This window comes from Falco biarmicus, chromosome Z, assembly GCF_023638135.1.
Source record: "Falco biarmicus isolate bFalBia1 chromosome Z, bFalBia1.pri, whole genome shotgun sequence".
Lineage (NCBI taxonomy): Eukaryota > Metazoa > Chordata > Aves > Falconiformes > Falconidae > Falco > Falco biarmicus.
The window spans coordinates 59,455,897-59,469,440 of NC_079311.1; the positions used below are offsets into that span (position 1 = coordinate 59,455,897).

At 41.4% G+C, this 13,544-nt stretch overlaps 2 protein-coding genes across 9 annotated transcripts in view; one reads left to right on the top strand and one right to left on the bottom strand.

Moving 5' to 3' along the window:
- Window positions 1–13,544, top strand: part of IQGAP2 (IQ motif containing GTPase activating protein 2) — a 127,913-nt gene that overhangs the window by 89,530 nt on the left and 24,839 nt on the right. For all 8 annotated transcript variants that reach the window (XM_056324197.1, XM_056324203.1, XM_056324201.1 and 5 more), the window contains 3 exons: window positions 6,462–6,552; window positions 10,988–11,149; window positions 12,846–12,988. In XM_056324197.1, the coding sequence (XP_056180172.1) occupies window positions 6,462–6,552; window positions 10,988–11,149; window positions 12,846–12,988 (396 nt within the window). The remainder of the gene's footprint in view (window positions 1–6,461; window positions 6,553–10,987; window positions 11,150–12,845; window positions 12,989–13,544) is intronic.
- F2RL2 (coagulation factor II thrombin receptor like 2) lies at window positions 226–4,596 on the bottom strand. Its single transcript, XM_056324206.1, has 2 exons — window positions 4,296–4,596; window positions 226–2,636 (listed from the first exon to the last, which is right to left on the bottom strand). The coding sequence occupies exons 1-2, from the start codon at window positions 4,489–4,491 to the stop codon at window positions 1,549–1,551; spliced, it is 1,284 nt and encodes a 427-aa protein (XP_056180181.1). The 5' UTR covers window positions 4,492–4,596; the 3' UTR covers window positions 226–1,548.

Here is a 13,544-nt window from a genome sequence, read left to right on the forward strand (position 1 = left end):
CACATTACAGGTCTTCATCCTAGATCACACCTATTTGTTCCTTGCTTGAAACTGAAAAGGTAAATATGGAATCTATTTATTCCTGTAATCTTAAACCACAGCTTCTAACAGTTCTCACGACCATTTCAAACCAAGCATATTCAGGTCCTTGTAATGAGAAACCCTGTGGTAAGGGAATATATTATGGATACCTGAAAAGTTAAACAGATGTGCCAAACTCTGAAGTGGTTCCTATGTTATTTTATTTTTTGAGTGATAGGCACACAGGTTTTAGAGTTAGGTTCATGGTTTTTATATTTACAACAGTTGCATGACATCTGGATTATTTTAAGGTGATCTTTAAAGTCTGTTCTTGTGCATGTTGAGGGAATGGCATGATTAAAACTAATTTGAACTAGGAACCAGAAGAAATTGAAGAGGAGTCTTGCCAGGCTGCAAATTCCTTGAAGACTTTTTCCAGTGCAAATTATTTAATTTAAAGTTTTTTACAGTACTATTATCAAACTGATGTAAAACACTTTCTCTCATCACTGTCTTACATGCTGTAGTTACAAATACAAATACCAACTACTGAGCTCGTTTTGTTGGACTTATACTCAGTATGTATGTAGCTACTGAGTTTCTGTAAATGTAGAAGCTGACACTTTGCTTTTTTAATGCGGACAATCAATCATAACTAGCTCCAGTATTTGTAACACTGTAGGCATTTCCTGTGAGGATGTGGAAATAGAGAATTCTACAAAGTGTCTTCCCTGTTTTGCTTACCAAGCGGGAATAATACATGCCTGGATTCACACTGATAAGGGTTAGCTCCCAGCAGTCCTCATGGGCTAGAGGAGTGCAGGCACTGAGGAAGTGGAAGAACAAGTCTTCAGTGCAAAGCTGGTTAAGCAGCCTCGTAGGAGATGCTGCCTTGGAAGTGTCGGGCTCTGTGTCTGCAGCTATAGATTTACAGCTCCTTGAACCTGTGGGGACTCTGGCTCTCTAGTTTTCAACATGCAGCGCAGTATTTGCTCTTGGCTGTGTGACAGGGAGCTTCTGCAAAGCTTAATGACTCCTGGACACTTAGAAAATGCTTTTACTTGTTCCCATTTCCACTGGGCCAAAAACTTGTTTTCGCATCACTGTTCCAGCAGTGATTGTAGGCTGAGAGCTAACTTGAAGTATTTAGAAATCATGAACAGGCCGAAGAGTACTGTTCAGATATTGATTCCCATTCTGGTGTTCAGGGGCTGTGATGACTGATATTCTGGTTTCTTCTCTGTGGCCGTGAAAGTTGTAATCTCAGAAGGAAATGAAAGTTCAGAGCCACTTCCCTGAATCTAGGTACACCAGATGTTGTAATACATGTGATAAAATTATAGGCCTGGATAAGTGTATTTCTGAAGATATTCCTTTTGTGGTGTGTGGAAGGAAATAAATTTTACGGAGAATGTGGTTGTTAACACTTTAAATTTTTAAGTTAAATTGTTGCACCTGAGATTTGTTGCTACCTGGGTTAATACTACACAAAATCATAATTCCAATAATATAAATATAGAACTAAATTCATTTTTCCCTGGATATTTTAACCATTGTTAGATAAATATTGGATTGACTTCTAATTTTTGACATCAGAAAATAAAGGAAAGGGTCAAAACAACTGTTTAAGCTGCTAAGGCATAAAGCAATTAGATAAAAAGAGTACAACTCATCTCTATTGTAGTAGTAATAGTTGATGTGGTGGATAATAAGGATAATATTGCTTGGCACAAAGCAAATAGCAAAGATGGTAAGGATCAATAGGCTGACTTTAACATACCAGAACCATTCATTAGTCTTGAGTGTCTGTATAATTGAGACATAGCAGAAAACAATGGTTGCAAGAGGTATTAAAAACCCAAAGATAACTAAAGAAACATAGTAGTAGAACTGGAAGGAAGATACAGTTTCACAGGTGTTGTGCACATCATGGCAGGTATAAATGTCCAGCTGTTTCACGTAATAGCTTTGTTGCATTATGCAGAGTGGGAGCATGTACAAGAAGACTATGGCCCACACGGTAGCGCAGACAGTGATGGCATAGGCACGTTTTGGCAGGCTCTTGTAGGTGAAGGGGTGAACGATGGCCACGTAGCGGCTGACACTGATGCACGTAAGCAGCAGAATGGAGCAGTACATGTTGCCATAAAACACCGCAGTGGTAGTTCGACACATCATTTCCCCAAAAATCCAGTTGTTCCCATTGATGTGGTACGCTATTTTGAAGGGCAGCACAATGCAGAAAAGCAGATCAGAAACTGCCAGGTTTGCGTAGAGGATGGCAGTGCACACAGACCGGATCCTGAAGAGCAGCATCCACAAAATGATGGCATTGGAAGGCACACCCAATAAAACAGCACTGAGGTAGACGGTGGGTATTAGCTTCGTGCTCAGAGAACTGGTCAGGTACTCCAGTGTAGTATTGTTTACTTCTGTTAAAGTGGAGTCATTTGACTTTTTTGAAGAGCACTTGTGTTCTCTGATATGAATGGTTGTTGTCTCCCCTTCCATAGCATAAGGGGGGATGTAGTCATAGTCTCTTGCTGAAATTCCACGGAAAGTCTTGATAAGAGACACTGTTTTAATTGCAGAGCTATTCAGTGAAAATTCTGAAGCTTAAAAAAAAGTTAAAACTGTTAAAAATGGGAAACTACTGCAATAGCAATATAATGCACCTTCAGGTATGGAGAAAGATAAACATTTCCATGAGAAAAGTAATATACGTTTAAAAGATTTGGTGGCATTCTCCTTTGCATTTGATGTTCATACCAAATGTACTCAAGGAGGATCTTCACTTTGTCATCTCACTCCCATCCTTGAAAATTTAGCATGAATTCAGCGTTAAGCTGACCTTTCTGCATTTTGCATGTTTTCGATAATCTTTGATAAAAATTACGCTTGTCTAATCTTTATCACCTGTAGATAGTTTTTTTTCAGTAGCAGTGACGGGAATTCATCACGTAAGCAGCAGCCTTGGTGTAGGCTTGATCAGAATTTCCAAAGCAAACAGTGGCATTAACCTTGTCACTTCATCAATAAAATGCATGACTGCAAAAGATGCAAAAAGTGCTGTCTTGCCTAGCACAGGCTGAAACTTTCATATTAAAAAATTGAGATTACCCTCAATTTTTTAGTCTCACATACCAAATTAACGTTATTCAGCTTCTGACTAAAGCAAACCAGATCTTTTCAGCTTCTCATGCGTGAGGAAGGGCAGTTAGTCTTAAGAACTGAAAACAAATGCCTGGACTGGTATTAGATCAAACTTATTGGTAAATGAATAAAATTTTTCATGCAGCAGGAAAATTTTCAGTGACCAAATATTGTTAGCATGTGGGCAAAGCTAATGATGCCACTTTTACTAATGCCTGTTCCTCAGTCTTTAGTAGAGAACTTTGTAGACACGTTGACATTTCCAGATGAAGCACAGATATCAAAATATCTTCTAAACCCATGTGTTACAAAACAGGTTTTGCAGAATAAACAGCTATGTAATTTTACCATTTAAAACTTCTTAGCTGCGTTTGCAAAAAGACTTGGTGTAAAGCTTACAGAATGGATCTTGAAACTGGAATTCAGAAGCAAACTGAAATTTGGATGAAAACCTGTGCGTTCTTCTTTTACCATTCCATATTGGAATAAAATATGGAAAACAGTTTTATCAGTGTTTACTGGCCGATCTAAGGTAGAAAGTTTTGAAATTATCATTAGTAGCCTGCATCCCTTTTTAAATAATTTTCTGGATGGTTAATTCAGAAAATTAATTTTAGTCACTGTTTGAGACATATATGTGCATGCCCGTGCACTCTGTGTATATATAAAACAGCTTTTCAAAATGAGCTTGCTTTGAAAACAGCTTTAATTCTAGTGAGAAAAAAAATAGGCCTATTTGATCATTTCCTTTGGTTATTTTTGTCACAATAGTTATCTGAGCATTTCCTTCTAATAACAGCATCTATGAAGTCATAATTCTGTTGAATGTTTTAAAGCAGAAACTCTACAGGTTTAAAATTATCATATCACTACAGAAATACTAGAGATAAGATCCATTTTCAGTAAGTGAAGACAGATCGCATAAATAAAATTCCTTATAGAAAGTGACTGGGGGGAGGTAAGTTGTCACTGAAATAGAAGAATAAAAATCTGCCTTAAGCAAGACTTCCCAATTTTCTGTAATGTGTGTACAACCCTTTCAAGTTAGTGAAGCGCCAACTTTATCAAGAAGCCCAGGTTATCGACTAAAGTATGGGATAGATACAGAAAGGAGGACTCACCTGTTGTGAAAAGATTGGAGGTGAGAGAGAGCAGTCCAGTGAAAACCAGTATCTTCATTGTAGTACGTGAAATCCAGCTAGCCAAACAACGATGCTGCTCTAGTTCATCTTGAGGCATTTTGTGGGGATGTTTCTTCCCCGTGGTAAAGGGACTAAAGAATGATTGATCTGTCCTCCAGAAGCATCCTGTAAGCATGAGGTTTATGGCAAGGAACTAGTTTGTTCTTTGTCTACTACAGCAAGAGGGTGTGACGAATCCAAATATGCACACATGACTCAGTTTCAGCCTCTGCCCAACACAGAGATAAAATTGCTTTACAGCAGTGATTTAACTCCTAATTTACCACAAGCCTGAAGCCTATGTGGGGTGTTCTACTCGAACCTGTACATACAGATACTTGGTAAAAGGTGTTTTCTGGAAAAATCAAAGGGTGTGTTTAGTAAACCTCAAGGGTCTCATTCACAGACCAAAATGCCACGTTGCTGAACTCCGTACCCTTCTCAAGGAAGAAGCCAGGCTTGGAGAAGTGTGATGATCTTGGCTTAGCAAATGCAAAGGCAAAAGCAAGCCACACGTAGAAATGTGCCTTAAGAAAAGTGTGCTCTGCTGTGTCTTTTACCTCCCTACCAGCTGTTAGCTGTCTGTGCTCCTTCAGCCTGGCTGCCGGCTGTGCTCAGGCAGTTCCCACCCCTCCACAGCCTGCAGCCTCTAAAACTTTTCGCCTGTTTTCATCTTCTCTTTTGTTGATCCCTTCCTTTTTCTCTGCTTGGCTGTTTTTTTTATTAATTATATTTTCCTTGAATGTCAAGTAACGGCAGCTTGCTCTAGCAGACAAAATTCCCCAAGTCTTGGTCTGCCTTCCAACCTAGCAGCAAGGCTCGGCATAAGCTGTACTTGGCTCCAGAGCAGTAATTGTCTGTTCTTGTGTTTGGTGTGTAAAAGCTGGACATCAGATAAGGAATAAGAATTTTTAGTTTCTCAGTCCTTTTCTCAAAATTGTCAGCTGTAGTTTGGGAAATCATTGTATATTCTCTCAAGTGGTAACTGTAACTTCCGTGTTAGGAAAAACTTGCTCTGTGTCCGCTGTCATGCAATTACCCTGATACTACTTGATTTTATTTAGATATTCTGCCACCTTCTTTACATATATGATGGAAACTGGACAGTCTGTCTTTAGGGGGTTTTACCCTGTTTTCTTTTTGTCATTTCCACAGGTAACAGACTTACTGCTTTTTTGGCCTGGAGTTGGGCACAAAACCAGGGATATTAATAGTGAAGATGGTTCTCTGTCCATACTGTTTTAGTTTGAGAGAGTTTCTGGGTTTTTTTCCTGAAATATGTCTATATATGCCTAGATCTTTATTGAATCAGTACATTCCAGTTTCTCTCATTGGTCTATTATAGACCTGGTGCTTGCTTTTCTTTAGAATGATTTTTTTTTTCCCACCACCACTAGATTTTTAATGTAACTTTAGCTGTGAAATCCTACTTTCTCAGCTGAACTGCTGGCTCACCTGTGAACCCCAGCAGCCAGAGCAGGGTTGGTTAGTGGGGATGCTGAGCCCACTCTCCTGCACCTTCTACTTTAACTTGGGTTTAAGGCCATGTACTGTTAACCTGTAAGAAGAGTGAGAGCTGCTCTGCTGCTCAATTCCTGAAACATTTACCACCTGAGCTAAGTTATTGTTACTAAACTTGAGCTGTTATTTTCTAATGTAATATGTATTCAGGTGTACACGCAGATCCTTTCAGAATAAGGAATCCTGAAAGAAGGCCAGCTTCCTGCAGTGTTCTGCTTTCTGCTCTTCATGTGCTATTACAGTGCTGCCTGATAACATGTGGCTTTATTTGACACTCGGATTACATTGCGTATTTATCATGGAAATGAAAATGTTTCTAGCTTCACTTAAAATTTTTATTGATCATTAGCAGGATGGTGTCTTCTATACACGAAAACTTTCAGGACTTTGTATTTGAAAAGGAGTTTATTCAAGTCAGTAAATAGAATATGGATGTGTTTTACTGCTGATTTTTAAGGAGTCAAATTCTTGTTCGTGTCCAAGGGCTTCACAAGAGAAGACTGTATATCAGAGCTCTATCAGTACGTTCAGGCAACTTCTGTTATAATTCATTTTTTTCAAGTCTTTCCTCTATTCTTTTTCCAGGAATCACAAGATGAATCAGCGCTTCTTTGGCTGGATGAAATACAAAAAGGAATCAGTGATGCTAATAACAATATAAAAGAAGCAGTAATCTGTAAGTATTAACCTGCAACTGCATTGCTTTTGTTAGTCTTGAAAAACTGAAATTGATAATCTATTTATTTTCACTTCGGGAAAATGTGACAGCCCTTTTAAAAAAAATCAAAAGAAATGAATGTGTGTTCTTTGTCATACTGAAATTAGGGTGATTTAGATCTCTGGGGTGGTGTGATTTTATCTAAAGTGGCAATCCTTAATGCTTGGCTAACTTAGTGGATTTGGTTACACAGGTTAACATCATGACCAAGATTTCTAGTGTTAGTGTTTCTTCACGTAGCTGGTGAAACAGAAGGATATGTGGAATGAGAAGGGATATACTGCTCAAGACTTTATTTCGCTTATATAAGACAAAAATCTTGATGCGTGTTTTAAGAGCAAATTCTTATAAGCAAACAACTTTCCTATTCCTATGTCATTATAATACCTTTTATTAAGTGCTAACAAACAAAAATTAGGAACGTATTAATTTTGAAAGTAGTGTAAAAAGAGCACTCGGACTTTTTGGAGAAGGGTGTGTTCCTCCAATCTGTAAAGAGGAGGAAAACTGTAGGAAAAATGAGGCTTATCCTGTCAGAGCATTACGTACTGGATACACTCCACACCTTCTATCGAAGTTTGGATTGAATATAAACATTTTAGAAGAATATTCATAATAAACTTTGGCAAGTAATGTGGAAGCAAGTGTAGCTGGGTGTGCAGGGGACATTGCAGAGCGTGGTGGCACCTTTACCTGGCCCGGGGCCAGCACAAACTAGCTGAGGCTGTTTGGCATTGGGTATTGGCTCACCTTCTGCTTGACTTGGCTTTGGGTGAGTCAGTGTCGCTGCCTTTTGCGCCCTAAGAGCTTGTGAATACAACTGCTGAAGTCGGTGCATTCCTGCAGTGCTGCATTCAGCCTTCTTTGGTGCAGTGGGGCAGCCTGTTTACTTACAGGCAGGCTACGTCAGTAGCTAGTGCTTGGGAAGTTGTGGGTGGAAGAAAACAAACACAGCTGGCTATTACAAAATCTTCTATCCCTGCTACAGAAACGTTCCATTTAGCATTACTGTTACTTTAGAATCGATTTGATCAGTTCATACAGCATTGATGTAACCAGTCAGATACACCAAAGACATCTTGAAGTATTTTTGTAGGTCACATCTGTAGCGAAAAGCGCCTGGCTTGTGTTTTCCGAGACAGGGTCAGATGCACACACATTGTCTCAGCTGAGCTCTTCTACTCAGGAGTGCAGATAGCTTCTACTGTGGACAAAAACACCTTCCAATGCCATCCAAAGGCATGAGGAAACATGTAAGTGCAGAAAAGGGACAGAAACACATAGCTTATTAAACGGATGTCGGTTAAAGCTAAAGAGTAACTTGGAAACATCTTTGTGTCCACTGGTGTAAAAGCGTTAAGAATATAACTCATAAATGGCCTGCAGGAATTAGCACAGCATTATCCAATGCCAATACCAATACCATACAATGTTGCGAATGATAGGCCCATGCTCCATCCACTAGCTAGTTGTAGTAAAATCTTTTCATATAATCTATGTTTGTAGTAAATATGCAGCTTTTCAGTCAAGCATGATCAGTAGAACTATTTTAACAAGTTACTTGTGGAAATAACTATTTCCCTGTACTCTGCCCTCTGGGTTGAAAGGAAGCAGTGTCAGCACAGCACATTCTTCAGGAGAGCACTCGGGCTTTGCAGCTAAAACCTGAGATTTAAAATTTCCCCACGGCACAGACCCTGATACTTCCTGTAACAAACACATCCTGTCTCAGGAAGCTAGTATGTTGTACTCACATCATATAAACTTAAAGTTCAGCTTGATTCACAACTTGGAAATGCACTTTTATTTTGATCTGAGATGCTATTTTTGAAAGGTAAATAACTCCCTGTGTCCCATTCCAAAACTTCTGCAAGGCAGTCAGGTTTATTTTTCAGTCAGAACAAAGTGTATTTTTGAGATTGCTGCAGTAATGGCAGTAAAATAAGAGAAGGTACTGTTAGCTGTACAGAAACAGTCTTGATCCCTTCCAAATTAATTTTTATGACTTATTTAAATATTGAATACTATAGGATTAGTCTTGTATTAATTAATATTACAGTATCAGTCTTGCACAGGAAAAGTCTGTCTGTCAAGGCAAGATCTGTCATGAGAGTCCCAGTCACAGGAAAAAGCTGAACTCTGGCCCTGTTGAGAGTCCAGGCTTATCGCTCCAGACAACTGCATCTTTGTCTGTCATAGCTGTTTGAAGGGAGGATGGATGTGAAAAAGTGCCCTTCACAGTGTTAATCTGGTAATGGCTTCCCAACTGCTGCAGGAGCAGACTGGAGCCCACAGTTCTGCTGCAGCTGGGGATGGCTAAGCTCCATTTATCTTATAATTTTACAGCTTTCACATGGCTCTTCTTTAGAGCAAGAGCTGCAGTATTAATTGGTAGCACTTCAATGGAAAGGATTAATTTCTGTTGAATTGTGTTTTTTCCCTACTAAACATTTTTCCTGTACTTCCCCTCAAAAATAAAGGCATAATAAATTAAAACATGGGGGGAAAGCCAGGCAGCAGGAGACCTACAGAAACAACTCCTAGCTAGGTTGTGTGCTCTTTTGTCTTCATAATAACAGCTTCCAGCACTCGTAACGATAGGAAGAAAAAGAGGAAGAAAAGCATTCAAATACTGGTGAGCAGAGTCAATGAGGACTGTGTATGGGTAGGACTGAGCCCCTAGAGCAGGGGTCCTCAAACTATGGCCCATGGGCCGGATATGGCCCCCCAGGGTCCTCAATCCGGCCCCTGGTATTTACAGACCCCCTCGCACCACCACCCACCCCACCCCCCGCCGGGGGTTGGGGGGGGAACCAAGCAGCCGCAGATGGCTGCCTGCCACTGCATCTGTGCGCCGGCCCCCTGGTTAAACAGTTTGAGGACCCCTGCCCTATGGAACACCCAGACCAGCAGCAGCAGGCTAGTAATATGTGGCTACCCAGTTTCTCCTGCTTTCTCACTGCTGGGGCCGGATGCCTAGGCATCACAATACCTCAGCTGTGGTAAAAGTCAGGTCCAGTCTCATGAGGAGGGGTCTGTTTCAAAACATAGAAAAATAGCAGGATGCTATCTCATAGAAATCCAGGTGGCGGTGGTGTGGCATTGCCCATTCACTTTGCTTCTCAGCTGGCTGCCAATGTATTTGGAGATTGATCTGTTACTCTCTAGCCAAAGCCACCCATTCCACCTTAGTCAAACTAACCACAAAGAAAAACTGTTCCTCTTCTTGAAATGCTCTCCTGCTAACTCAGTCTCAGTGGCGCCTCCTGTACATAGGCTCCTGATACTGAGCACCTTTTGGGTCAGCTTTGTGTAGGCAGAGCACTGAGTCTACGGAAGGACCTTTTTTTTTGTATTGATCTGGATATACACAAGATAAGGAAAAAGGGTTGGTGTTGCCACATGAAGTGCAGCTGTGGGGCGCAAAGGTAGCCAGGTTCACTTAAGCCAAAATATATAATGTATGTGTTCTAGCCATATGTCTATTCATTTGTTCCTCTGTGCATGGATCTTGAATTTAGATTTGAAGGAACACCATTAAAGACCAGAGCGACAGTTTCTAAAGCAGCATATACCTCTAGTGTCTAAGGCGATTTGAAGTGGTGTGTGCTGCTCCATGCTGTCAGGTGTGGTGGAAGCAGCACCTTCGGTGATGGTGGGACCTGCACAAAGCAAAGGATGCTTAGGAAGTCCTGAAGTGGAGTATGGGTAACGTCATATAACCTCAAAGTTTGAACACGCTTCATAGCATCACCTCTCAGGGAACTTCATGTGCCCTGGAAGCAAAAGCTGCATCTCTGGCAAACTCAAGGGCATGAATTTGTTGCATCAGCTTCAAACAAGCTCTCTGGCAGTGAGGATAAGAAAGGGTCCCTTCAGGATCCCAACGAGGATGATGTTAGTGTTGCAAGACTGCTCAAGGCAATAAGTTTTTATTCACATTTTATACAGTAAAAGTGAATGTTGAGGTTTACAGCTTGTAACCAAATGACTTCATGCATCTTTAAAAGGCTTCCAAGTGATCAATGGATTATGGCTTGTTTCTTAGGGCAGGCTGAGTGTGGGGGTACCTCAACCTCTGCCTTGGTGTCGTCTGGTGTGTCACTTGATAGGGTAGCAGCTATGTGCTCAGGCTGCTCTCGGTTGTGCTGTGGCTGCATCCCAGCCTGGGTGGAGTGCACGCTTTCTGTCTAACAAGCTTGCTGTTCTCTGAAATACGTGTCCTTACAAGCATGAAGGAGGCTACAGATGGGTGAAGCACTGAGTTGCTCTGTATGTCATGCTGTCCATGTGTGCCAGCCTTAGAAGTCCATTATCAAAGTTGCTGGGGGCTAGAGCTGTAGGTACCTGAAGCATAAACCACTTAATTTTCTATGTCATTATTTTACTCTAGTGGCTGTTGGAACATCAATGATTAACAAGAGCTTGGAGAATGGTGATTCACAGCGAATCCTGATGATACTGCAGTCCAAGTTTGGATTAAGAGTCATTCCTGAATGTGCTGAAGCCTACTTCAGGAACCTCTTTGAAGCCAAGAGCCTGAAAACCAGAGAAGGTAAAAACCTCCCTGAAAAGGACAGTTCCACTTGTCCATACGTGGTAGTTTGACCCTGGCTGGACACCAGGTGCATACCAAGCCTCTCTATCAGTCCCCTCCTCAACCAGACAGGGCAAGAAAATATAGCTTGTGCGTCAAGATAAGGACAGGGAGAGACCGCTCACCAGTTACCATCACAGGCAGAACGGACTCAGCTTGGGGAAATCAGTTTAATGTATTACTATTCAAATGAGAATAAAATAATGAGAAATAAACCCAAAACTTACAAACACCTTCCCCCAACACCTGACTTCTCCCGGGCTTAACTTCACTCCTGAATTTCTCTACCTCCCCTTCAGTGGCACAGGGGTCGGGGTGTGGGGGCTGCGGTCAGCCCCTCACACACTGTCTCTGCTGCTCCTGCCCCCTCAGGGGAGGCTCCTCACGCTCTGCCCTGCCCCAGCGTGGGGTCGCTCCCACGGGAGACAGTCCTCCATGAACTTCTCCAGTGTGAGTCCCTCCCTGCGACTGCTGCTCTTCACACCCTGCTCCAGCTGGGTCCCCCACGGGGTCACAAGTCCTGCCAGGAAACCTGCTCCAGCGTGGGCTGCTCTCTCCATGGGTCCACAGGTCCTGCCAGGAGCCTGCGCCAGCATGGGCTTCCCATGGGGTCATAGCCTCCAGAAACATGTCCAGCTATTTCCAGAGTTTAGCTAAGTCTTTCTAGAGTCTCAAACCAGCCTCTGCATGGATTTAAGGCAGCTTCTCTGTGACTGTCAATAGATTAATCTATCTTCCCAGAAAACCACATTACTCTCGGATTTATTTTTTTGTGTTAGCAGATGCAGAGAAGGGTTAGGCTGCATTCTTCAGCCTTACAGGTTACTGTCAAAGATCAATCCAGGCTCTGCCAAGTGTCCATAGTTTGCTTACGGTCCCTGTGCATTGCCAGAGCAGCAGGTATTGGCAAAAGCTGGAGGTAGAATCTGCCTATAGCAAGATGATGGGATGTTTTGTCATGTTAGAGCTGCAAGCACATCATAGCTAATGCAGCCAAGATCAGCAGGCAAGATTAGCTAATAATTAAAATAAAAGTTCCTGTTAATGTAGTACATTTTCTTTTCAGTAGGTGGGCATGTTTCATCCTGCAGTCTGAGTTTTGAGAGGGCATTTTGCACAACTGACCTTATCAGCTTTACCTTGGGGCCTTTTGTCCATGAGGAAATGAGGCTTTTCCTGCCTGTCAGGATACAGCCTTGTTTACCAAAGCACTAAACGAGACAATGATGTGGATATAGGAAATGTCCTGTGTGAGTTAAGTGTCAATAAGGCCACCTTTTGGCCAGAAGACAAGAACAACTTTTTTTAAAAAAAATAAATTACAGTTTTTGGTTCCAATTACGTGAGTGATGATAGAAGACGTAGCGCACACACATGCTCTTTCAGGAGTGAGCACTAACTTGGCATGTTGGGGTTTGGAGAAGCTGGCACTGGATCAGTACTAATGTCATAGCTTTTTCGTTCTAGAAAGGTCCTGATCCACTAACAGGATATTTTGAAAACATCCTTCTGACACACTGGGCCAAGATATGTAGTGACTTTGCATGTAAAATGGCTTTGTAGCAAATGTAGAGATGGGAAATGGGTAGGGGGAGCTGTAATTGCTCAGTGTAACAAGGCACAAATGCACACTAATGGTATGTATTGCTTTTAGATTCTACTGAAAGTCCATGGATTAAACTTGTAATGAAAAACATGTACGATTACTATTACAATGTGGAAACTGAGGAAGGTACCTGTGATGCTCCTGAAGGAGTTGTACCAAAAACTTCATGGTTAACTGGTGAAGAAATCCAAGTAAGTGGCTGAAATGATTGTTGTTGCAAATGCAGCATAAACATTGGAGAGAGAGATAGCAAGACGTGGCAATATCAAGGGAAGAGGCTGTGCTGGATGAGGTTAAAGATCACTTCAGTGTCTGCTTCTGACAATAGGAGCAACTGAAGTTTAAGCAGACGGTGATAGCACAGCCTTCTGTTTGATGTCTGACAATGATTCAAGGACTTCTTAACTGAAAGTTACAGCATTCCTTTTAATGGCCACCAGCAGACACAGACAGAGGAAAGTCTGTTCTCATATCCCTTTATATTTTTTGGACTTTGTATTGGCCTATGACAAGAAATTTCATGATATGTTTGTGGGCAGGTGGAAACGTTTTATGTTTAAATCCAATCATTTGACAGCATTCTTGTATTTTCATGCTCTATAGGTTGAATATGATACTTAAACTCCCTTGCTGTAGAGGTTTTGTGTTGGTATGAAGTGTAACTTAGGACAAAATAGACCACATGAGCTTCTGCCCAGGTGTTATTTTTATTAAAAAAATAAATTATTCAAAATTCAGTGGTAGCAG

Coding starts and splice junctions, on each gene's coding strand:
- F2RL2 (XM_056324206.1), bottom strand. CDS start 4,491: ATGCTTACAGGATGCTTCTGGAGGACAGATCAATCATTCTTTAGTCCC. Junction 2,637..4,295: donor CTCCAATCTTTTCACAACAG/GTGAGTCCTCCT, acceptor CTTTTTTTTAAG/CTTCAGAATTTTCACTGAAT.